Source organism: Tauraco erythrolophus, chromosome 18 (genome assembly GCF_009769465.1).
Source record: "Tauraco erythrolophus isolate bTauEry1 chromosome 18, bTauEry1.pri, whole genome shotgun sequence".
NCBI classification, from domain to species: domain Eukaryota; kingdom Metazoa; phylum Chordata; class Aves; order Musophagiformes; family Musophagidae; genus Tauraco; species Tauraco erythrolophus.
The window spans coordinates 17,685,429-17,707,955 of record NC_141482.1 but is presented as its reverse complement, the minus strand read 5'-3'; the positions used below and the strand labels follow the sequence as shown (position 1 = coordinate 17,707,955).

The following is a 22,527-nucleotide window of genomic DNA, read 5'->3' as shown; positions in this document are numbered from 1 at the left end:
CCTTTGCCTGACCTGGCCTCCCAGTACCGTCCTCTCTCGTCATCCTTCCAGCTTGCTTTGTCCCTATGTTTATCTTCCTTCTCTTGTTGGACATGTGACTGAAGGCTTTAATTTGTTCACAGCCCTCCTTCGGTAATTTATCCTTTGTACTCTTTGCTGTCTTGTATTATTTCATTCTGTAAAGCACTCTGGGATGCGGCGCATATGAAAGCTGCTGTACACAATAACATCACGCTGTATTGTTTGTGATTCGTGGCCCTTCTGGATTTCTAATTCTGATGGCAGTGGTGGTGGTTGTTTGTGTTGCGGCTGTGCTCGAGGGCCTTGGCTGGATCAGGCTTCCCTTCCAGCCCCGACCTCCAGGGAGCACACACCAGCTGTGCCCTGATTTAATGTGAGCTGCCACATTCCGTGTGTGACGTGTGTCATGGTTGGAAACGCAGGATGTGCCGCTGAGACTGACCGCGTGGGCCCGCGGTGTCGCAGCAAAGGCGCAGGGGTAAACCCGGTGTCTGACTCTTCTCAGGTTGCCCTTCAGAAGAGGTGGGAGTTGTGCTCTCCAGGGGTGGCCCAGGAGGCTACGATGGGATGCCCGGGGAGGGGCTGTTTGGGGCAGCACTGGGGCAGCACTGGAGCAGCTGGAGGAGAGCGAGAGCTGTGTGTGAAGGGTCTCTGCTGAGCAGCTGGAGCTGGTCGGAGCTGGAGGAGCTCTTCAGGCTGCTCCTGTGGAACAGGGAAGCTGAAACTGGGGCAGATCTCAGGGCTGCTGGGGATAATGTGCTGTGTTTATTGTGGGGATGCTGCCCGTTGCCCACCTCTCTGCTGCCCAGGTTCTTGCTCCGGTTGGGCTCAGAGCAGACCTTGCCGTTGGTATGCGCTGTAGCCACAGCTCTGGCTGTCTGCAGCTCCACTCCCAGCCCGGCATGTGCTGCCGTCCCATCCTCCAGGTCTCTCTCTTGGGTGGGTGCTGTGGCAGGATCAGGCGAGAGGGTGGTAGGTGGGGTGGGCTGCTCGAGCGGGCTGTGCCCTCCTTCAGCGTAAATTGGTGTTTTTCCTGAACCTATAGCTCAGAAGCTTTCCAGACTGATGAGAGCACTTACAGCCCATGATTTCTATACCATTCTGTCTATCCTGAGCATAAGGTCCCCATCAGAGCAGGTTTTTCCCCTTGTCCACAGTCTGTACTTAGTTCCACTTTATGCACCAAAAGCCACACTTTAATTTTACTTGAGGGCTGTGGGCTTGCAGCCTGGCAGAAACACGGCTTTCGCGTGCCATGCTGCAGCAGAGGCACAGTGAGAGCAGCAATACGGGGCCAGTTGTGTTAGACCCCCGTTGGCACAGGCTGGGCTTGGCACATCCAGCTGTTGACGGTTTCCCTTTTTTGCCTGGTCTCAGGTACGCCATCGACCGCAGCACAGACACAGAGAGGATCTTTGACATCGATGCCAACACAGGTGCCATCGTGACAGGAAAAGTCCTGGACCGGGAGACAGCAGGGTGGCACAACATCACCATCCTGGCGATGGAAGCAGGTGAGATGGAGGAGTGCAGTGTGGAATGGACAGTGTGCGGGACCGGAGCGGGGCAGAGGGGGAAATACGGGTGTGTTCGCTGCCAAGGTGACCAAGATGCAAGTGTTAATTAATGCTGAAGTGAAAAAAAAAAATAAAATGCAGCAGCACTGATTCTGACATCTCCCTAGACAACCTAAAAATACTCTTCCTGACTCGAGCATTAGTAAGGGAGCGTGGTCGAATAGTATATTTGATGAACTCTAATCAAATTTGTGTTATCTATGCGCCAGCTCTGCCAGTCATCGCTGCGCAGCTCGCTCGCTGCGTTCACACCTGCTGAGCAGCTTTGGGGGTTCCCGGGGGGGTCTGTGTTTACATCACCTGCATGCCCGCTGTTCAGCCATGGGCTGTGGGCAGATGCCCCATCAACTGGAGCCCTGTGGCACAGATGGCAGCCAGAGCACGCTTCTGTTGAGGCTTGCGGTGGTTGGGGTTTGCAGGCTGTACCTGCACGCTGGGTATGTGCCTCTGGATGCCTCCCATGCCCTTTCTCCGTGATCTCCCTGTCCGTGGTGCAGCTGCGGGCACAGCAAGGAGTGGATGGGAGGTCCTGGCACTGCAGCAGTGGGAAGGGGCTGCAGGGGCAGAGCATCCCTGAGCCCCTGTGCTGGGGACAGGGAGCAGTAGTGCTGCCCGGGTCAGTGCCACCAGGGTTGGTGCTGCTTCGGCTCCGGCCACAGCGCCTGGCCTCACCCTGCAGCCCACCAGGAAAAGTGACAGGCAGAGGATGAGGTGAAGCTCTTTTGTCCTCTTCTCAAATTAGCTCCTTTCTGGCCCTCCCACGAGAGCCCTGGCGATGGTCTCTTCCCTCCCTTACGGCTGGGCTGTCCTGTAGCCCGTATTTACAGTCAGTGCCAAATCTGCTCACAGCCAGCTGGGAGAGCTGAGAGGGAACAGCTCAGTGGCCCTGCAGGTTTGTTAGTTTATCTTCCCTCTGTGTGATGGGGTGGTGGAGCCTGGCACGGACGCTTCCAGCAGAAGTTCTGTTTGTCTTTTCTTCTCCACTTAAGAAAGAAAGAAACAAACCTGGGTCCTGCTGCTTAGAGAAACTCTGAATAAATTCCTCTTGAGGAATTAAAATAATAGCAGCAAAGGGTACGCGTTGCTTCTCTGCAGGTGTTCTGCGGCGGGTAGGAAGCCAGCAAGGCTGCCCTAGGCATCTTGCTGCCCTCCACCATGTTTGCGCAGTGCCCTGGCTCGTGGGCTCTGCAGGTCCCCATGTGCGACTGTGGCTCTGGCTCCGTGGGTCTCGGGGAGTGCTCTGTGTTCCTCCTTTTTCCAAGCCTGAAGATGGAGAAGAGGCTTCAGTCTCAGGCACCACGCTGGGAAGCAGAAAGGCTGTATTCTTCAAAGGTTTCCACGTTTTGGGTGCGCAAGTTGCCAAGGCAATCTGGGACCTGCTGTGCTCTGCCCCATAGCAGCTGCTACCAGGGAGCTGCTTGGGCTGCAAAGCACCTTCTGACATTTGCAGACAAGTGCCAAGACCGGTCTGTGGGCAGGAGCCTTCCCTGAGAGACCCCTCAGGAGTTTTGGTTCTCGTTTCTTTGCTCGTTCTTGAGCAAAGTAAGAAAGATGTTCACGTTCGAGGAGCCGTGGGGCCCAGAGATCGGTTCCTGCTGTGGGGCTGCCCTGCTGTGGCGGCAGCCATCTGCTCTGGCCAGGCCAGGATGCCAGGACGCGGGCTCTGCTGCCCCGGGAGAGGAGGAGGCAGCAGCCCGTGCCAGACCCGTGCTCTGCCGGGGGCACGTCTCTGGCTCTGCTGTGTGTCTGAAGCTTTGTGCCTGCCAGCCTAGGTGACCGCTGTGCCATCCGGCTGTGGTGCTGTAAGAGCCCTGCCCGGCATCCTGCAGGAGCGGGCAGGTGCGCTGGTGCTGCCTGGCCACACCGGTGGGAGGGCAGCCCTCTGTAGAGCTGCAACATGTCCGGTGGGCTCTGTGGGGAGGGGAGGCTCTGCCAGCGCTGGCCAGGGAGGAGGGGACCGCGGTGTTGCAGCACAACTCGGCATGCAGAGGAAATGCGAGGTGACAAGAATCAGAAGGACAATATTTACACGCAGCAGCTCGGGTTTCAGAACAAGGCAGGAAATGCTGCGGCTCCCCTCCAGCAGGGACGCCTGTCAGGCTGGATCGCTTCAAAAGCTGGGGAGACTCTTCAGTGCTCCGACTGCTCCTGTCAGCAAGCTCTGACTCATCCGTTTTAACTGCCCAGACATCCCTCCCAGTGACATTATCCTTAACGTTTTGTAATCATGAAATATTAATGACTGATATTGAATTTAAAGTACAATTTATGTCTGAATCCTCTGGCGGAAAGGGCAGTTGTAAAGGTAGAGCCTTCCAAGTGATAGAGGGGTTGTGAGTGGCATCAGCCGCAGCAGCGTGAGTGTGGCACACAGGGTGGCTGCGAGCCTCTGCGCTGGCGTTGGCGCGTCCAGCGCGGCAGTTCCTGGCACACAGGTGTCTGTGGCCAGGGGAGCTGGTGGGGCTCTGTGGTGTTCGCCGTGGGCACATGGGTTGCAGCCGGCCGCCATGGGGTCTGCCACACGGCTGGGCAGGACGGTACTGGCTCTGGCAGAGGCAGGCAGTAAAATATCCTTCCTCATTCCCCAGTGAGATGTAAACTTTGCAGAAGGAGCGGAGCGTGCCCACCAGGCATCCCACTTCCCCGGGCTCATGCCTGGTGCCCCAGCTTGTCGAGGCTGGGGGGTGGGAAGCTGTGTCTGCTCGATTCCTGCAGCGCATGGGCACTCGGCCTGGGGCACATTGCACCGAGGTTTGCCCTCCGAGTGGTCCTCCGCGCTGCCTGCTGGCAGGGCCGTCCCCAGCTGCGTTCCCAGGAGGCAGCAGATGGAAGGCTTGCCCGCCAGCCACACTGGTTCCCGCAGGCAGCCGGGCTTCGGGGTGAGCAGTTGGTGCAGGATCTGTCCCCCTGCCTTTGGGAGCTCCCTGTGTCTGGGAGCGCCACCCCACCTCCCGATAGCCAAAGACAGCGTGTCGTGTCTGGGGAGCAGCCGGAAAAGCTGCAGAAGGTGGCCGGCTGCCCTGGCGAGGCTCCTGGGCCACTGCTGGAGGCAGAGGAGGGGCAGCTCTCCCCCGCGGAACGGTGCTCCTGGGCGCAAGCTGCCTCGGCCAGGCAGTGACCGGCAGAGGGTTTGGCCCTGCAGTGCAGTGGCAGCAGGAGGCACGGGGGCAATTCAGCAGATCTGGCCTGGGAGCAGGCCAAGCGTTTCCAGAGATAAATCTTCATGTCGCTCGCAAGCTGTTTACCTTCCTTAGGCTAATATTAGTGATTCTCTTCCTGTTTTCCTCTTTGCTCATGTAAAATGATGAGGCCTTGACTGCTGTGTCCACTGCTGGTAATTGAGATGATAAATCTTCCTGCTGGAGACTGGCTTTAATCAGGGTATTGTGTTTGGATGCGATTTAATGACTCTCATGCTGCTGAGCTCGGGCAGGACTCAGGAGAGGTGAGAGCCATTTATATGTTACTTGGCTTAACTGCTGCTTCCGCTTTGCTTCCCCGCAGCTGGGAGCCAGGCTTTCAGCTCCAGCCTCTGATGTAGCTGCCTGTGTCTGACAAGCCGTACCCCGGCATCCCCCTGCTCTGTCCTTGCCATCAGCGCTCCACTGTACCCCCAGCATTCCCCTGCTCTGTCCTTGCCATCAGCACTGCGCTGTACCCCAGCATCCTCCTGCTCTGTCCTTGCCATCAGCTCTCTGCTGTACCCCCGGCATCCCCCTGCTCTGTCCTTGCCATCAGCTCTCCGCTCTGCAGTCCGTCAGCTGTGCCAACATCCACGAAACCACCCTGTGCTCCGCAGCCATGGCGCGAGTGCTGGAAAGCACTGGCCGGTCCCGTTCTTCTAATCTGTGTTTTGTTCTCCCAATTTGTCGAGATAGTGAGGAGTAAACTCCACCCCTGCCTGTTCTGGCTTCCCTACTAGAGTAAAGACTTTGAATTCAGTACTGTACCAATTTGGTCTAGAGGCAGAAGAGAGCGGGTCTGCGCTGCGCCCGGCAGCGTTTGTGAGCCATGTTCCCCAGCGCCGCAGCCGCAGAGGGCAGCCCCGCGGTCCCCTGGGTGTTCCTCAAACTGAGCTGCAGAGCCCTGGACAGCTGCAGAGCAGCTTTCTGCGTGTGGCACCGCTCCGTGGCTGCGTGCGCAGCAGGAGTGCCAGTGGTACGTGTGCCTCAGTGGTGGTTGGATTTGGAGCTTCACAGCAGAGCTTCGGGTGTGCTTTATTGTGAGCTTGGGCGAGATCTGGAGGGGCCGGGACTGGATCCCAGCGCAGCAGTGACTGCGGGTCCCCTCCCTTCCCGCTGCGGCAGGGGTGGCCGAGCTCTTCAGCAGCCCCTTCCCCGTGCTGTGAGTGCCCACTGCAAAGCTGCCGGTGGTGGAGGGCAGTTGCAGAGAGCTGCCCGGTGTCAGCCCAGCGGGTCGTTGGCTGTCTGGGAACCCGGGGAGAGGGCAGGTTGGTGGTGTGTTGCATCTGAAAATTAAGACAAGAATATCATCCTGTTCAGATTACTCTCATGGTTAATTAAATTAAGAAAAAATACTTTGGGGTGTGGCTGAAGATTCAGCTGGAGCATTTGAGTCTTGGCCTCACTGTCACCATGCAGCAGGACGTAGCCTTCTCCTGCTCCAAGCCAGGGCACTGGCTGTCCCTGGGCAGCGCTGCCAACTGAGGGCACCTGGGCACGGGGGCTCCGGGCTGCGCTCGCTGCTTGTCCTGAGCTGCGCTGTTTGCAGCGCTGAGCAAAGCGCGGATGCTGCAACGTGGCAGTGAGGGGCAGAACTCTGTTCTCCGCCCCCAGCACGCTCCAGCATCTCGGAAATAATTCCACCCATGTTGGTGAAGGCAGCTGCCAGTCATCGGCCTGGAGCTGCCGTACCGCACCTCTCCAGCATCTCCCCCTTGCTCTGTGTACATTCCATGTCTCTTTCCTCAGTCTTCTCAGATTAATAGCGTTCCAACTCCTGGAGGAAATGCGGAAAAACGGCATGTTTAATTTTAATTTAGGAAAGCGTTTAGGTAGCAGCCTAGTTTCCTCACTGCTGTCAATCAGGTTTTCTCAAGGCTGACATCAATTAGTTTAAAAATATTGAATGTAATTTTGCCTGACACAACATATTGCAGCCACTGCAAAATATAATTTATTTCAGAAGAAGAAATAATTAAACTAATTTGCATGTCAGTCAGCGGAGCTGGAGTACTGAGGAGAGATGCTGCAATGGAAGATGACTTTTTCCCTCCCCAGTCGCACCCGGCCAGGCACGCACAGCCCTCCCCCCTGGGCGCTGGCTGGGGGCTGCTCACAGAGCCCTTCCAGGGCACCTGTCCGCACCCCCCCACAGCTGTCACCCCCCACACTCTGCTGCTGCTCCTGCCGCGGTGGGTGCCTGCCGAGCAGTTCCTTCTGCCGGAGCACAGGACGGAGGCGGAGGATGCACGGGTCAGAGCTGTTGGCTCTGTGGATGCGAAGCCTGCGTTAGTCAGGAGCATCGTGCCTTCCGTCACAGAGGTGCTCCAGCAATCTTATTTGCACTTCTGACCATCACAAATTCAGTTTATGCCACACAAGTTACAGAAAACATATTTCAGAGATGGTTTGGAGAATTATTTTTTTTTTCAAATACATCCAACCATTTTTCATACTTTCCCCCCATAAGCCTGGGTGCTGGCTCAAAGAGAGAGGGAGGTTGATAAAGAAAGCATTTGAAGAACTGTGGTGGGTTGATCCTGGCTGGATGCCGGGTGCCCACCAACGCCTCTCCATCAGTCCCCCTCCTCAGCTGGAACAGGGAAAATGTAAGGAAAGGCTTATGGGTTGAGACACAGGCAGGGAGGGATCACTCACCAGTTACCGTCACAGGCAAAATGGACTCGACTTGGCGAAAAGTTAATTTAATTTATTACCAGTCAAATCACAAGTAGGATAATGAGAAATAAAACCAAATCTTAAAAACCCCTCCCTTCTTCCTGGGCTTAACTTTATTCCCAAATTCTCTACCTCCTCCCTGCCTCAGCACAGGGGGTCAGGGAATGGGGCTTGTGGTCGGTTCATCATATGTCGTTTCTGCGGCTCCTTCCTCCTCAGGAGGAGGACTCCTCACACTCTTCCCCTGCTCCAGCATGGGGTCCCTCTCACAGGAGACAGTCCTCCACAACTTCTCCAACATGAGTCCTTCCCACGTGCTGCAGTTCTTCACAAACGGCTCCAGCGTGGGTCCCTCTGGTGGGGTGCAGTCCTTCAGGAACAGACGGCTCCCAGCATGGGTCCCCCATGGGGTCACAGGTCCTGCCAGGAGCCTGCTTCCACACAGGCTTCTCACGGGGTCCCAGCCTCCTTTGGGCATCCACCTGCTCAGGTGTGGGATCCTCCTTGGGCTGCATGTGGATCTCTGCTCCACCATGGACCTCTGTGGGCTGCAGGACAGCCTGCCTCAGCATGGTCTTCACCACGGGCTGCAGAGGAATCCCTGCTCCTGGAGCACCTCCTGCCCCTCCTTCTTCCCTGACCTGGGTGTCTGCAGGGCTGGTTCTGTCACATATTCTCTCTCTGCTGCTGGATTTTTCACCTTCTTAAATACGTTGTCACAGAGCACTACCACTGCTGCTGACGGGCTCAGCCCTGGCCAGCGGTGAGTCCACCTTGGAGCCGACTGGCATTGGCTCTGTTGGACATGGGGGAAGCTCCTGGCAGCTTCTCACGGAAGCCACCCCTGTAGCCCCCCGGCTACCAACACCTTGCCATGCAAACCCAGTACAGGAGCCTTCAAATAGACCGTGGTACAGCCAGCACAAAAAGCAGCTGATGTGTGTGTCGCTGGAAGGGCAGACAACGATGCAGTGGTTGCATCTCTAACCCTGACATTCCTGGGATGGCACATTTTCACCCTGTCACTGAGCCGGGACTGAGCGTGAGCCTTGGGCTTCAGCCGCTTCGGAGAGGGCACAGGAGAGCTTTTTGATGGCAGTGCATTTGGAGAGGACAACTGTGCTGTGAGCTGCGCACAGGGGAGCGCGATGTTAGTGATGGCTCTGGCAGAGGGGTCAGCGCGGCTCCTCGGCACTGTGCCGGGGCGCAGGGACGACCCCGCTCAAGTGCATGGCATAAAGCACTGCCAGCGGCTGCGGGAGAGCCCGGACCTGCGTCTGTGCCCAGCTCTGAGTACGCGGATCGCATCCCTCCCAATGAGGCCAAGAGGTGACCTCAATGGGATGCTGCCGTGCTTGGCTCATCCGCGCGTCCCGACCCGGCCCGCAGAGCCGCCGCAGCACGCGCCGTGCCGGCAGGTCCTGCACAGAGTTTGGCAGCGCTGGGATCAGCGCCAGCTCACAGCCAGCTCGGGCACCGTGGGGCATCCTGGGAGGAACTGCTTCTCCAGGTCGGGGTTAGGAAGGGGAAGAGATGGGATCCTGGGCTTTTCCTTCTCCTGGGCTCTTCTTCTCCCTTCTTTTCCTGCCTTTCCTCATCTTTCTCTCGGCAGTGCTTCCAGGGCAAGGCCAGCTTGCTTCAGAGCCAAGCAGAGGGGACGGTCGTCCATCATCCCGAGGGGTGACAAGATGCTGCCAACCTTCTTGCAGGATCTGAACCCTTCTGCTCTGCTCGTGTGTGGCCCCAGTGGGCACCAGGCGAACCCCCCCACCTCCCCGGGCTCCCTTCCCACCCCGCTGCCCTCCCGTCCTCTCTTCCCAAAAGCAACTGCAGTTTATTTCACTGCACCAACACGCCTTTTAAAATAACACATCGTTCCAGGCTTTTAGTCACGACTTCTGCCTCCCTCCCCCGAAAACAACCGCCTAATCACCGGAGCAGCTGCTCCGGGCGTAGGGAGCGATAACGTGAGAACTGGGTGAAGGCAGCTCTTGGGAGGGGGCTTAGGTTCCTGCTAATTATGGAGCAGCACTAAATCTCCTCTCCTCTGGGTCCTCCCCCACCTGATCTGCGGGGGCCAGCGTTAATTTTATAGACAAACAGCAGCAGAGCTCCTGCCCCAGCGCGGAGAGAGGCATCGGGTCTGCCACAGCTGCAGCCTCTGGGCAGAACGGAGGAGCTGGGGCACGAGGGAGCTCTCATTTCTGGAAGCACCTGAGGTGCTTCAGAAAACATTAGGTCCTCCAGAGTGATTTATAATCTTACAGCGAGGGCTCCATGTACTGGTGCTGTGCGTGCTGTGGGATGGAGCGGCACTGCAGCGAGCGGAGCTGTAAATGTCATTCCCATCCCACGTGCAGAGCGAGGCCGGAGTGGCACCAGCGGCTCCGCGTGCTCCAAGGGAGGGGAGTGGGCTGCAGCCCCCGCACTGCTGCTGCGAGGCATGGGCTGGCGAGTGCGGCGTGAGGGGACCACCTGGGATCTTACTGCGCGACCCGTCTGTGCTGGTGGGTGGATGGTGCTCGGGTCCAGCTCAGTGTTCAGCGCCGGATCACCCAGCTGTGGTGGAGGTCCACGTGGCAGATTCCATCACTGCCCCCTGCTCTTGGTTGATACCAGCCCCAGCTTTGGCTGCTGCTGCAGCCCCTGGGCTGCAACAGTGAGGATCTGAGTCAGGGTGTGATGTTCTGCCATCGGAATTTGCTTGTCCCCTCTTGGTGCTGTCTGGCTGCAGCACAGATGCCCATTGCTGGTGACTGACCCTTATCGTGGGGGTTTGCTCCAGCAGCTCAGCTTTTCCAGGGGTAGGACAGGCCAACAGCAGCGTTTTGGGAGCTGACCAGCGGTGAGGCAGAGCGATGCCCTGTGGATGCTGCCGGCCCACGGACGGTCTGTGTCACGGGTGGGCAGAGGTGCGGTGCTGTGCAGCCCTCTGCACTGGCAGCAGCTGCGCAGCCGTGATGGCCTCTGGACGGGCAGACACGGGGGGGTTTGCTCTCTGCTAGCAGCAGATGGCAATTCCTGCTGAAGCTCTGCTTCTTTTTTTGTTTCAGATAATCACTCACAGGTGTCGAGAGCCTCTCTCCGCATCCGCATCCTGGATGTGAATGACAATCCACCTGAGCTTGCCACCCCCTATGAAGCTGCTGTGTGTGAGGATGCCAAGCCAGGCCAGGTACCGGGTGTCCCCCTGCCCTTCTCCTGCGTCTCCATTGGCACCGGCAGCGTGCTCGTGCTGTGAGCAGCCCGCTCCGGACCCGTACCAGCCTGCCCATCCTTCCCCACTGCCTGAACGTCTTCCCGTGCAGCTGCTGTCACGCTGGGAGCCACTTTGCTGGTGTCCTACAGCCAAGCCTGTCTGCAGGGGCAGAGGCTCATCCTCGGCAGTGGCAGAAGCCGGTGACACTCTGCAGGGCCGGACCCTGCAAGCGGGGGCTGTGGGAGGGGCTGTGGGGACCACACCAGTGCTCACCTCTGCATTCTCCCCATAGCTGATCCAGACAATCAGCGTTGTGGACCGTGACGAGCCTCAGAGCGGCCATCGTTTCTACTTCACGCTGGCGCCTGAAGCCACCAACAACCACCATTTCTCTCTGCTGGACATTAAGGGTAAGCGCCGCCGCATGCTTCCCATCCCGCAGCCCCCGGGTCGAGTGGCACGGCTGCCCGTGGGGAGACGGGGCTGTGGGCTTGCGGTCCGTCTGCACCGGATGGAGCTCAGGGTGTTGGGCAGCCTGCAAGGCTCCTCGCCAACCCGAACTGGTGGGGCTGGTCAGCTGGTGGTTTGGATTTCCCGGAGGAGGCTCTGCCGGCTTTTTCTCTGCTGCAGACAAGCCCAAAGCTCCTCGTGTGCTGTCTGGTTAGCCTTTGATGTTTTCAGGGCTCTCAGTCCTGTTCTTGATGTGAAATCTCTAACCTGCCTGCAGGCAAGGAGATGATGTGGATTTACAGATGAACAGGCTCCCAGTTTGAGCATTATGATTTATCCCTCTCCAAGGTAAATCCTGGAGCGTGAGTCATCCCGGGGCTGCTGTGCGGGTGGGCAGCCCCTGTGCCCCTGACAAATGGAAGCAGCTCAGGAATCCCAGGAGGCAGTGCGGCCGTGCAGCAGCCAGCCAGTGGCCAGTGTGGGCTGTCTGGGAACCAGCAGAGCCAGATTCCCCATTGGGTGGTGGCTCAGGAGCACAATTCCTGTGTTTCCCAAAGCTCATCCTTTCATTTGGGAAACACAGCTGCGCAGGGCCCATCCTTTCCTCTGGGAAGCTCTGAGGTTCTTTGCGCCTCTGGGCTGAGCAGCCCCCCATGGCCCCCTGTGACTTGGATCTGGGCTGAGCAGCCCCCCATGGCCCCCCATGACTCGATCTGGGCTGAGCAGCCCCCCCTGACCCCCCGTGACTCGATCTGGGCTGAGCAGCCCCCATGACCCAATCCCTGCCTGCTGCTGTAGCCGACGGGGCGCGACGCAGGGTTTGCTGGCTGAGCCCCAGCTTCTTTGCAGACTGCAAGGTCAGGCTGCATTTGTGTGGACGATAACAATCCAGAAAGGCTGGAAATCTGGCTGCTTCCTATTTTTGACTGGTGTTTTGGGTGAATTTAGGTGCTGATTGCAGTACAGCAGGGACCCTTGCAGGTACTGGGATCCTCTCCAGCCATTTGCGCACTCACTTGTCAAAGAACCCAGCCCAGATGGAAGCCAGCAGATCACATTGAAATGCTTCTTTAGTTTTTGGGAGGTTTTTTAAACCGTTTTTTTCTCTGCTTTTGCAGCTTCATCTATCAAAAGTCTGATTTAGTTTGTTCTGAGCTTATCAGAGGAACCTTCTGCTGACGTAAGATCCTGCTTCCCCGGTTTGGTTCAGCATTATTAGGGACAGGCAAAATGGAACTTGCAGCAAAGAGCTTCAGACATAATCATAGAAGGACTGATACTGCTTTGTGTCCTAAAAAGTGTGGCTGTCCCTGACCCGAGTCCCTCCCTTTGCGCTCACGGGGCAGCTTTCACAAGACTTCTGCTTCTTATCCTGTAAACAAGCTTTAATCTTCTGCAAAATTTTGCCCCACGCCCAGCGATTAACTTCCTTCACTTCCTCTGAAGGACCTTATGAAAACGTGCTTGAGCACGCTGAGCTACGCCCTGGTTTCCTTCCATGCCCAAGCCCCTCCAGGAGCTCTGAGGGCCGGGGGCCGCGCTCCCTGCTTCAGCGCTGGCTGTCCGCCGTGGCCGGATTGCGATCCCGGGGCCACGGCTGCTGCTCTGCCAGTCTGGCAAGAGGGACCTGGCTGGGGGAGCTGGGGCTCAGCGGGGGCTGCTTTGCTGCCCGGTGCGGCGGGAGGGTCTCCACCCGATCTGCAGCGGGGGTTCGCCAGCAGCGACCCAAGAGCTGGCGGTGCTGGAGGGTGCGGGACGTGGGCTCATGTGCTGCCGCCTCCTCCGGAGCTGCTGCTCTCTTGAGTGGGACGAGGCTCTGGTGGCACGAGGTAATCCTTCCTGCTAAACGATCCCACAAACTTTGCATGTGGTGCAACACCACATGAAATGAGTAAAAGCTGCCATCACCCCCCGCCTTCTGTTCTCGGGAAAATAAATGCTGTTGCTGCAGGGTTATTCCCAGGGCGTTTGGAGATGCTCCCAATTGCTGAGCGGTGCCGCCTTCCACAGCAAGAGGAGGCGGCTGCCGGTGCAGATGGAGGCACCCCTCATTTCTCAAGTGTGTGTGTTTTGGTGTCATCTCCCTTTGATTTCTCCCTCCTCCCGCTCTCCCCAGTCCGTTGAGCGCCCCGGGTGTGCTCACCTTCGCCTTCTGCTCTCCTGGGATCCTTTGCTGCATCCTCTGTTGCCCCCTCCCTTCGCTCCCTCTCCTGCGTTCACCCCTCTTGCACTTGTCTTTACTCCTCCATATAAATATCAGTGGTGACAAACTGCTACCACCAGCCCATCTGTTTCTTTGTACAAATTTGTAGCCAGTTTTGAAAAGTGATTTATAAATATTGTTTTTGCAGCCAAAGAGTGACACTGATGGATGTCAGCACAGATGGATTCGCTAAGCTCTTGCTTAAATCCTTCTTCTCTCTTTGCTTTGCACCTACTTCCCTCGGCTTCTGTGAGGCAACAGAGGCACCTGGGGAGGGTGACTTGTCCTCAGCAGGGCAGGAACCAGCATCTCCTGGGAACGCTCCCCATCACAGTTCATCAGGCAGGGTATGGCACCCAGCCATGGCACCTGGGGTGGCTGGAAGGTGGGGAGCCTGGGTGGCCACGGCCAACAGCGGGGTGGTCACGGCCAGCAGCAGGGTGGCTGTGAGCTGGCAGAGGGGTGTCTGGGGCTCTGAGCTGCAGCAGTGCCCCAGCGGGCATGGGGAGCGGGGAGGCGGCCACTCGGACAGGCGTCTCGCTGGCAACACGGACCTGCGGGAGGCTGGAAAAGCCGGAGTGAGAGTCAGTTAAACGTTAAGGGGCAGAGCCGCGCCGTGCAGGCGGGGTAGCGCGGGGGGCAGGAGAGGACGCTGAACGCTGCCTGCCAGGGATTGAGGGAAGGGCCGGCGTGTGCCCATCAGATGCAGAGCTCGTGCAGCACCTGCTAGTAGGCGGGCACGCGGCAGCGGTGATGGGGCAGGGCTGCTGCAGCCCAACACTGCCACGGTGCCATCACCACTGGCATGTGCCCCAACCCCGCTGGGTCAGGCACCACTGCAGCCACAGCCGCGCGGAGCAGCGATGGCCCTCACGAAGCGCCTGCAGCCAACACCTGCAGCCCCGCTGCCCGTGGCACGCAGCGCTGCCTTGGCTCCCGTGCTCCGGTCGGAGATACACGAGCAAACAGTGATGCTTTAGCTGAATTACACCTGGTTTGCAGGAGTCAGGCTTGTAGAAAGCGTGCTGTTTCCTACTGATACCTCTCTTTCCTTTGCTTTTGGTCTGTCCAAGGGAGGGCTCGAGCGCTTCCTAAATCATCAGACAGGGAATTAATGTCATGTGTGGCAACAACGGCCCCAATCCAGAAGGAAGATGCCCAGCAAATGAAGTACCTGAAGGAAGAGAGAGAATTGGAAAAGCTGACCTCACCCAGGTCCAATTGGTGCCATTCCAAAGGCATTCACCATCCTCTGCCTTCTAACTTGCCTTTTGCCGAGTCTTTCTGGCCTGAGAAAGTTGATTACGGAAAGATCAAAGGCAATTAAAGCCTGAAATCATGTTCTCCAAGAAATGCTAATTGTGTTGGAAGGGATGGTAGAGAGCATCCAAGCCCAGCAACCTGGAAGGGGTGCTAGATAATACGGAGCGACACATGGAGCTCCTGACTCCAGAGCTCAAGGGCTAGGCAAGCAGATGTCGGAACTCTCTGCAGGTCTCATTAAGAGCATGTAATGGCTGATAGAAGATCTGAAAATTGTAACAATCAAAAGCAAAATGTTAGGATTTGAGAATTGCCTCAGGATGGAGGAAGCTTCCTCCAGCCCCACAGGGATGCTCTTTTCAGCACGAGCAGCACAGATGCTGATCTGACGGTCGGGTGAAAAAAGCACAGAATCTCCGTGGGGGCTGGCAGGTAAAGGAGCAGCAGTGGTGCCGCAGCCAGGCACCTGGAGAACTTGGGAGAAGGAAGGGGCATAAGGGGAAAATTGGATTCTTCTCCGGCCAGCTGCACCCACCTGGGGCTGGAGTCAGGGTTTGTGGCTTTTGGGGAGCGCTTTGGGGCCGCAGGCAGCTCTGGCGGAACTGTGGCCGTGAGCCCAGCCAGGAGCTGTGCGGACCTCCCCGGAGCTGGCGTGCCCAAGCACCGGCGCTGCAGAAGAGCTGCTGGAGAAGGGGAAGGCAGATGCTTGTGCAGCCCCAGGAGGGCAGGAGAGGGCAGGGGTACCGAAATCCAAACTGGAGGTAGCTTGTGCCCTTCTGCTTTCCTAGTGCTGTTGGAGATTGAGTTATGAGAAGGATTTATTAGTTCTGTCTTTGAAGCTGCCAAGAGCCTCTTTGGAGAGGGAGTCTGGGAGACTTAATTATTTCATTATTCCTAGTGATGATACGCTACAACCAGAGTATATTGCATTCCTAAACTTTCCTCTTACAGCAGTGTTGATGGGTCCCCGCACGTTTGACCCACACTGGTTTCTGCTGTGTCTGGTGGCTCCATCCCCAGGTGCTGTCCCCTATCCGTCACACACGGTGATGTGATGGGACACGAGAGAACAGCACTGTATGGTCAGGGGGAGGGTGGCGTAGGAAACCTGTGGAGAAAATGTCCGTTTGCTAGGAAGGTGGCAATGATAGTGAACAGTTTGGCTGGGAGCTTCAGAGCACACCCGGCGCAGCCTTTGGAGCAGTGTGACCGCAGCACAAGGTGCAGCCTGCTGTGGGCTGGGCAGGAAAACAGGAGTGTGGAGATCCAGACTTGTCTGTGCGGGACAGCGGCAGATGAACGTCTGCTCAGATTTCAGTAGCACCTTCTGGGAAACGCTGCTCCTCAACTGCGCGACTCAAAGAGTGGACTTGGCAGAAAGCTGCTGCGGGGCAGAGCTGCCTGGCAATTCCGTGCAGTGACTCGGCTGTGTGGGTACAAACAATCTACACCAAGACACATCCTGGTACAGAAACAACTGCACCAAGAGAAATCACGCTGTTTTGTAGGAGGCTGCTTTGGATGTGTTTTCCAGGATGCACTGGGCAAAATTTTCTTCACTTTTATGGTCAAATAGACTACACTGCCTGTTGGCAGCATGGCTTTTTCTGGAGCAGCACAGAAGGGAACACAGAAGTTTGCAAGTAACAGGGGTGTAAACACCAGCCGGCGAAAGCAGGTGGCTGGGGAGCAGTGGGCATGGTGGATGGGCAGCAGGGCAGGGGCTGGAGCGGTCCCAGAGCCCGGAGGGGGCTGGTCTCTGCCAGACTGGGATCCAGCTGTCCAGCCTTGGTGGTCAATGTCCTGGGTGCGGACGTGGAATTCCTGTGGATCTCCGTCCTGCAGGAAGTGCTCGTGTCACCCTGTTCAAGAGAGAAAATGTACTTTCGTGATGTTTGAAATAGTGTTTTATAGTCGTAACTTTTGTCTCTCCATAGTGCCGAGTTTTGGGTTTCCCAGCGAGAGCTCAGCCCCTTCCTGAGCTGAGGTTTCTCAGAGCAGAGCCGTCTATTGTGCTGCACGCTCAAGTACTGGCTGCTTTACTTCAGCTTCGTGGGTTCAGCAGTGAAAACGTTTCTCCTTCCCGTACTGGGAGGCGCGGGCTGGGCGGTGCCGCGCGCTGCCTGCGCAGTCTCAGCTGAGCTGAGGTTGCGGCTGCCTCGCTGCGACTTGCACGTGCATTTGCCCTTGATTTCTAGAGACTGTTTCTAAAAATAGAGGGAGCCTTGTGGCAGGTCCTCCTCCCTGAGAGGAGCTGGAGCTGGCTGTAAGCAGGGGGCAGGTGCTGCCCTTCTGCTGCGTTTCCAGAGAGGTCTGGAGCTGGTGCCACGCCTGCACTTACACAGCGCAAAGGGTGCCCACCCGGGCAGCTGGGAGAGCTCCCAGCTCAGCATTTCATCAGACCAGGCCAGAGACGGGCTGAGCAGCACGTGGAGCACAGGGCTGTGTGCAGGATCCTCCCGTGACCTGGCCACGAGCTCGGGCGGGTTATGGGACTGGTGTGATGGTGCCAGCGGAGGCAACCAGCCGGGCCGAGGGCCGGAGCGTGCTCGCGCACAGCCAGTGGGTCTGTCCCGTTTGTCCCGTGACATCATCTCCCCTGGATCCAGCTGCCTGAGGCTCGTGTTCAGCTGGGCAAGCTGGGAGTCAGTCCTGGCCCCTTGCTGAGATGGTGCCATCGACGTTATTTATGTCTCCCTGCTCTGCTGCAGCAAGCTGAGGGAGCAGCACCAAATGAGATCTCGTTACCTTTGTGAAAATGATTAGCATAACAATATTTTCTTTCCTAGCTCATCCTTGGTGGGCAATAGGCAGCTCTCAGCAGACTGCTGCCAGCCAACTGTCCCACTTGCGTCAGCCTCCCTGCGTCCTGTGGGGCTGCTGCTCCCTGCTGCTCCTGCTCGCTCTGCCCACCTGCCTTTGTGCGGGGCCACGTCCTGCTCCAGGAGCCGCAGCCGTGGTGGCGGGTGTCCTGTGGGACCGGGTGGCTGCCCAGGCGGAGGGTCAGTGGTCCCTGCCTCGTGTACAGAGAACCCAGGCGACGCATGTGCACAGGCGGACGATGCTCTCCGCTGTGGGCAGTCCCCTCCATGGGCTGGCGATGCTGCTGTGCCCGGTTCACATCTGACTTGGGAAGCGTGGGCCGGTGCTGGGCGCTGCGGGAGGAGTGCTGACAGTGTGGGCAGCATCCCCCTTCGGAGGCAAACTGTCCCTGGATCGACTCATGTGAGCGTTTACCTTATTGCTGTCTCCTGCTCTGTGCTCTTGAGCATGTTGCCTGCCTGAAGTCCGCTGCTGCGAGTGAGGATGAGTGAGGTTACCTGGAAAATTCCCATAATGGATAAACGATACTACATCCAGAGGAAGAGTTTTTTCTAGTGACCTGCAGCACAGTTCTGTTTGCATGAATAAGATCTGGTTTTGAATATTACCCCTGTGGCATTCAGCACAGCCTCCAGTCGTAGGCTGGTGTGTTCTTCTCTCCAGTGTCCCTGCCGTTCCCGCATTGAGCTCTGCAGGGCAGACCTGTGCTCTCAGGTGAACTGGAAGAGATTACTTTCTCCCTGTCTCCTTTATGCTGGAATCCCAGCTCTCAAAAGCTCTGCTCTCCCCAGCAACACGGCCGTTTTCTGGCAACACAAAAATCTATGGTGGGCTGAGTCCAGAAACCTGATGATTGGAGGCAGCAATCTGGTATTTAGCACGGTGACAGCTGAGCGCTGTCTGGGCAGGAGCCCGTGCGCTGCAGCCTCCCCCTGGGCACAGACAGCCCATCTCTCGCTCTTGCTGCACCTAGCTGTGCCCAGTGGGTGCTGGGTGGGCTTCGCCTCTGCACCTGCGTGTCAGCACAGGGGGCGCGGGTTGCCCAGCTCGTCCTGCCCCAGACTGCCGTGAAGCACAGACTGGCCATGCCCTCGCGTGGCCTTTGCTGGGGCCAGTCCCAGCAGTGCCGTGGGCAGGTCACCGCTGCCTCTGCCATCGGTATCGGCAGAGCTGGGCGAGGGCTCAGCACTGGGGTTGGGGCAGACTGTGCCCAAACTGCGTTTCCCCCAGCCCTGAACAGCCAGAGGGGAGATGGGTGCGGCGCTCTGCTCTGCCCCGGCTGCTGCGTGGCACCTCTGGGATCTGCCCGGTGTCCCGTCTGGCTGGTGCACCCTCCCTGTCCCGCGGCTCGGCATGTGCCTGTCCCTCTGCTCTGCTTCCTGTCCCTGCCGTGCCCCATGTGCTCCTGCACGGCCCCCGATCCATATGGCAATTTCCGTGGTGGCAGGCAGCCCACGAGCCAGAATTAGAAGAGTCTTTTCCAATCGAAGAGCTGATTGATACAGAAAGGGGCCAGTCCAGCATAAATCAGCTGCAATGAGGAGTCTGCAGACAGCAGCACCTTGCTGTGAGCGGGTCAATCTGCGTCTTATTAGATGAACACTGCAGGCAGTCGGGAGCCACTTCTGACATCTGGCCACAATTGTTCAGCCACTCTTCAGTCCCTCCCTGCCCGCTCTGCGCTGCCTGGCAGCGAGTGGCACACAGGAGCAGGAGCCGAGCTGATGTTCAGTCCCTGTTCCCACCCGCGCAGCTGCTGCCGGGGCCCGTCTCTGGCGCCGGGGCCCTGGAGGGGCCCATGAAGCGTCTGTGTTAATGGGATCGTAACGGGCTGCGCTGTGCCAGCTGAGCCCCTGGAACAGTGGGGTTTGAGCAGACGGAGAGAAGGACAGCTGGCTCAGCTGGGAGGCTTGGAAGGAGCTCTGCCTGCTCCTTAAAAGTTACAAAGGATCTTAGGGGTATTTGGCACTCCAGCTGAGGCAGGACCCTTCCCCCGTGGCTCTCGGGTTTGGAAGCAGTAACTGCTCTTGCAGGTTCAGTGCCATCTGCAGATCCCCATCCACTCTGGACTGAGTGGGCCAGGTCGGGTCAGGAGGGGGATCTCCATCTCAGCAACAGATTTTTGTCCTGATTTCCGCTCTGTGTCACTCTCAAATGTCTCCTGGAAGGGTTTTTCCCTCTCTCTGCTCTCACTGCGTTGTTTGTCAGCACGGCTCAGACCCCCGCGTGCTGTTGCCCCTGTGTCAGGTTGGCCATGCCCTGGGCATGCTGGTGGGTGAGACGCCGAGCTGGCGCTGAGGCGCCCAGCGAAGGGTGCGTGCTGGCGTGGAGCTGGCCACCCCCAGGCGTTCGGGCTGCTGAGGGGCTGCCGTGCAAGGGAGCCCAGAGCTCGCACCCAGCTCCCCTGTGATGGAGAGGAGAGGGGTCCAGGTCTGTCTTTGGGTGGCTGCTGAAGCTGGTGCATGAACAACTGCTGCACAAGCAGTAGCAGCCCACTGGCACCACAAGCGTTCATCGCCAGTGGGAAGCTCACGACGAGTGCTGCTGGCTGTGTATGGGAGTGACTTTGCTGTGGGTTTGCTTGTTCCCTGCAGACAACACAGCTGCGGTGCACACGCAAAGAATGGGCTTCAATCGCCAGGAGCAGGATGTGTACTTGCTCCCCATTTTGGTGGTGGACAGTGGCCCCCCGGCCCTCAGCAGCACAGGGACTCTGACCATCCATGTCTGCGGCTGTGACAGCAGTGGGGCCATCCAGTCCTGCAACAGCACTGCCTACATCGTATCGGCCACGCTGAGCCCCGGCGCCCTGATCGCCCTGCTGGTCTGCGTCCTCATCCTGGTCGGTGAGTGCCTGCCCGGCCCCCTCCTGTCCCGTCCCGTCTCCTCTTTGTCCCGCATCACACGAACTAGCACAGGCGGTTGTGGTGGTCACGGTGCGGGCCCCTCCGCCTCTCGAGTCCTTGCTGGTAGCTGCAGCGTGGGGGCAGGATGTCCGGCCCTGTGCCAGCGCGGCACCGTCAGTGCAGCTCCCGTGTTTGCCCCAGCTCCCGTGCGCTGGGCTCAGCAGGGCAGCCAGAGCAGGGCTCCCCATGCGTAGGCAGGCGGGCTGCTGCCCAGCACAGGCTGGAGAGCTGCTGCCTTGCTCCCTGTGTCACTGGGCAGGAGCCGAGAGCAGCTCGGTGGCTGCCGAGTCGTGCTCACAGCAGGCATCTTGCAGCAGACGGGATGCGTGTGCATCCCAGTGCGTGGCAGGGCACAGGTATGGGGCACGCGTTGTGCTCTGACCTCGGAGCGCGAGGACGGTCAGTGTTAGAAGGTGCACGAGCGCGTGGGCAGAACGTGGAGCTGGGGTGCACACAAACCAGAGTGTTGCCCAAGTTGGGACCTGCGCCCTGGGAGTGCTGCTGGTTGCTACAGACACACTGGCACAAGCCTGTGCTAGGCCGCCGTGGCACGGCGTGAAGGTGCAGGGGGTGCGTGGGCTTGTGTGGGCGTGGGACGGGGCTCAGAGAGGGCTGCTGCAGAGCCCTCAGGTTTAGCATAGGGCAGCCGGTGGACACTGCTGCTGAAAGCCCTCCGGCATCAGCACGGGCTCACAGCTGGTTCTGAGGGCTGATGGACGTTGCAGAAGCCAGCACGTTGTTCAGTGAAGTCTCCTCTCCTTGGCACATCGCTGCTCCCCGTCCCCTGCTGTGTCTCCATTTAGAAAACCCTTTCCCACAGGGTGCACTTTACACCGGTTTCATTTTCCAATGCAGCGCAAACAAATTTCTGCCTAATTGCCCAAATGAATAAAGTGCACATCGGTGCTTTAAAGGTGATAGGATGAATGGATGATGATCCAGGACACAGCTGCGGCTCATTGCTCAGGCTCTGTGCCATCTGCTCCACATTCACCCTCCCATTCACCCTCCCAACATTTGGCTGCTGCTGTGATTCGTGCACCCCCTTTTCCTACTCATCTTCTGCAGAATCCATCCGTTTGTCTGTCCAGCCATGCGTTCATCCATCTGTCCCTCCTGTCTCAGCGGTTGTGCTGCACAGACAGGAAAGGAAGCTCCTGGTCTGCGCTGGAGCCCGGACACTGCACAGCTGCTACTTGGTGAGCCCAGCTGATAGGAACCGGCCGTCATGCCGGCAGTCTCGGCCGCGGGGCTCCCCGTGCCGGAGGGTGCTGCGCCTCCACACCTGCTGCCAAGCACGGGCTGCCCTCACCCCCGCGGAGCGCGGCTCGCACAAGCCCTGGCGCCTTCTGACTGTCTCTTCCTTCCCCAGTGCTGGTCCTTCTGATCCTCACGCTGAAGCGGCACCACAAAAGCCACCTGACGTCTGAGGATGACGAGGACATGAGGGACAATGTCATCAAATACAATGACGAAGGGGGTGGTGAGCAGGACACAGAGGCCTATGACATGTCAGCCCTGCGCAGCCTCTACGACTTCAGTGAGATCAAAGGGGGCGACGGAGGCGGGGGGCCAGGGGAGGGGGGCCTGGGCAGAAGCCCAGCCTCCGAGCTCCACGCGCTGCCGCAGTGGGTGCAGAGCCCAGACCTGGACTTCTCTGTGTTCAGAGACTATATCTGCAAGAAGGTGGAGCAAGCGGACGAGGACCTCTCCGTGCCGCCCTACGACTCGTTCCAGACCTACGCCTTCGAGGGCTTGGACTCCCCGGTTCCCTCCCTGAGCTCCATCAACACCTGGTCCAGCAGCTCGGAGCAGGACTTCTCCTACCTGGGGGGGTGGGGGCCACGTTTCCGGCAGCTGGCAGCACTCTACGCCGGGCGCCGGGGCGAGGAGGACGGCGAGGAGTCCTAGCTGTCTTGCCATCCCCCACAAGGCTCCTGGCACCTTCTGGACCGGGGCTCCACGCCACAAGGTGCCGCGAGGGGCTGGCACATGCCTCCGGCTGGGCTCCACGGCTGCCGGAGCGGGGCTGCGCTGAGGGGTCGGGGAGCACCGGCCGACTGCTCCTCAGCAGCTGCTGCCTGTTCGGGGTGTCTCTGCACCCACATGCGAGGCCGGAGCACCCAGAGGAGCCGCCGCGATGTCATCTCCTTAATACCAGTCTCCATTAAAGCACTACGCATTAATTTAAGGAGAGAAAATCTAATTCAAGAGAGTTTGGAGG

At 58.5% G+C, this 22,527-nt stretch overlaps 1 protein-coding gene across 1 annotated transcript in view; it reads left to right on the top strand.

The window, feature by feature from the left end:
• CDH22 (cadherin 22) overlaps positions 1 to 22,214 on the top strand; it is a 55,815-nt gene extending 33,601 nt beyond the window's left edge. Inside the window, exons 7-11 of the mRNA XM_086623016.1 lie at positions 1,399 to 1,535; positions 10,513 to 10,634; positions 10,951 to 11,068; positions 19,992 to 20,243; positions 21,676 to 22,214. Coding sequence (XP_086479142.1) covers positions 1,399 to 1,535; positions 10,513 to 10,634; positions 10,951 to 11,068; positions 19,992 to 20,243; positions 21,676 to 22,214 — 1,168 coding nt within the window. The remainder of the gene's footprint in view (positions 1 to 1,398; positions 1,536 to 10,512; positions 10,635 to 10,950; positions 11,069 to 19,991; positions 20,244 to 21,675) is intronic.
• Positions 22,215 to 22,527: the final 313 nt, after the last annotated feature.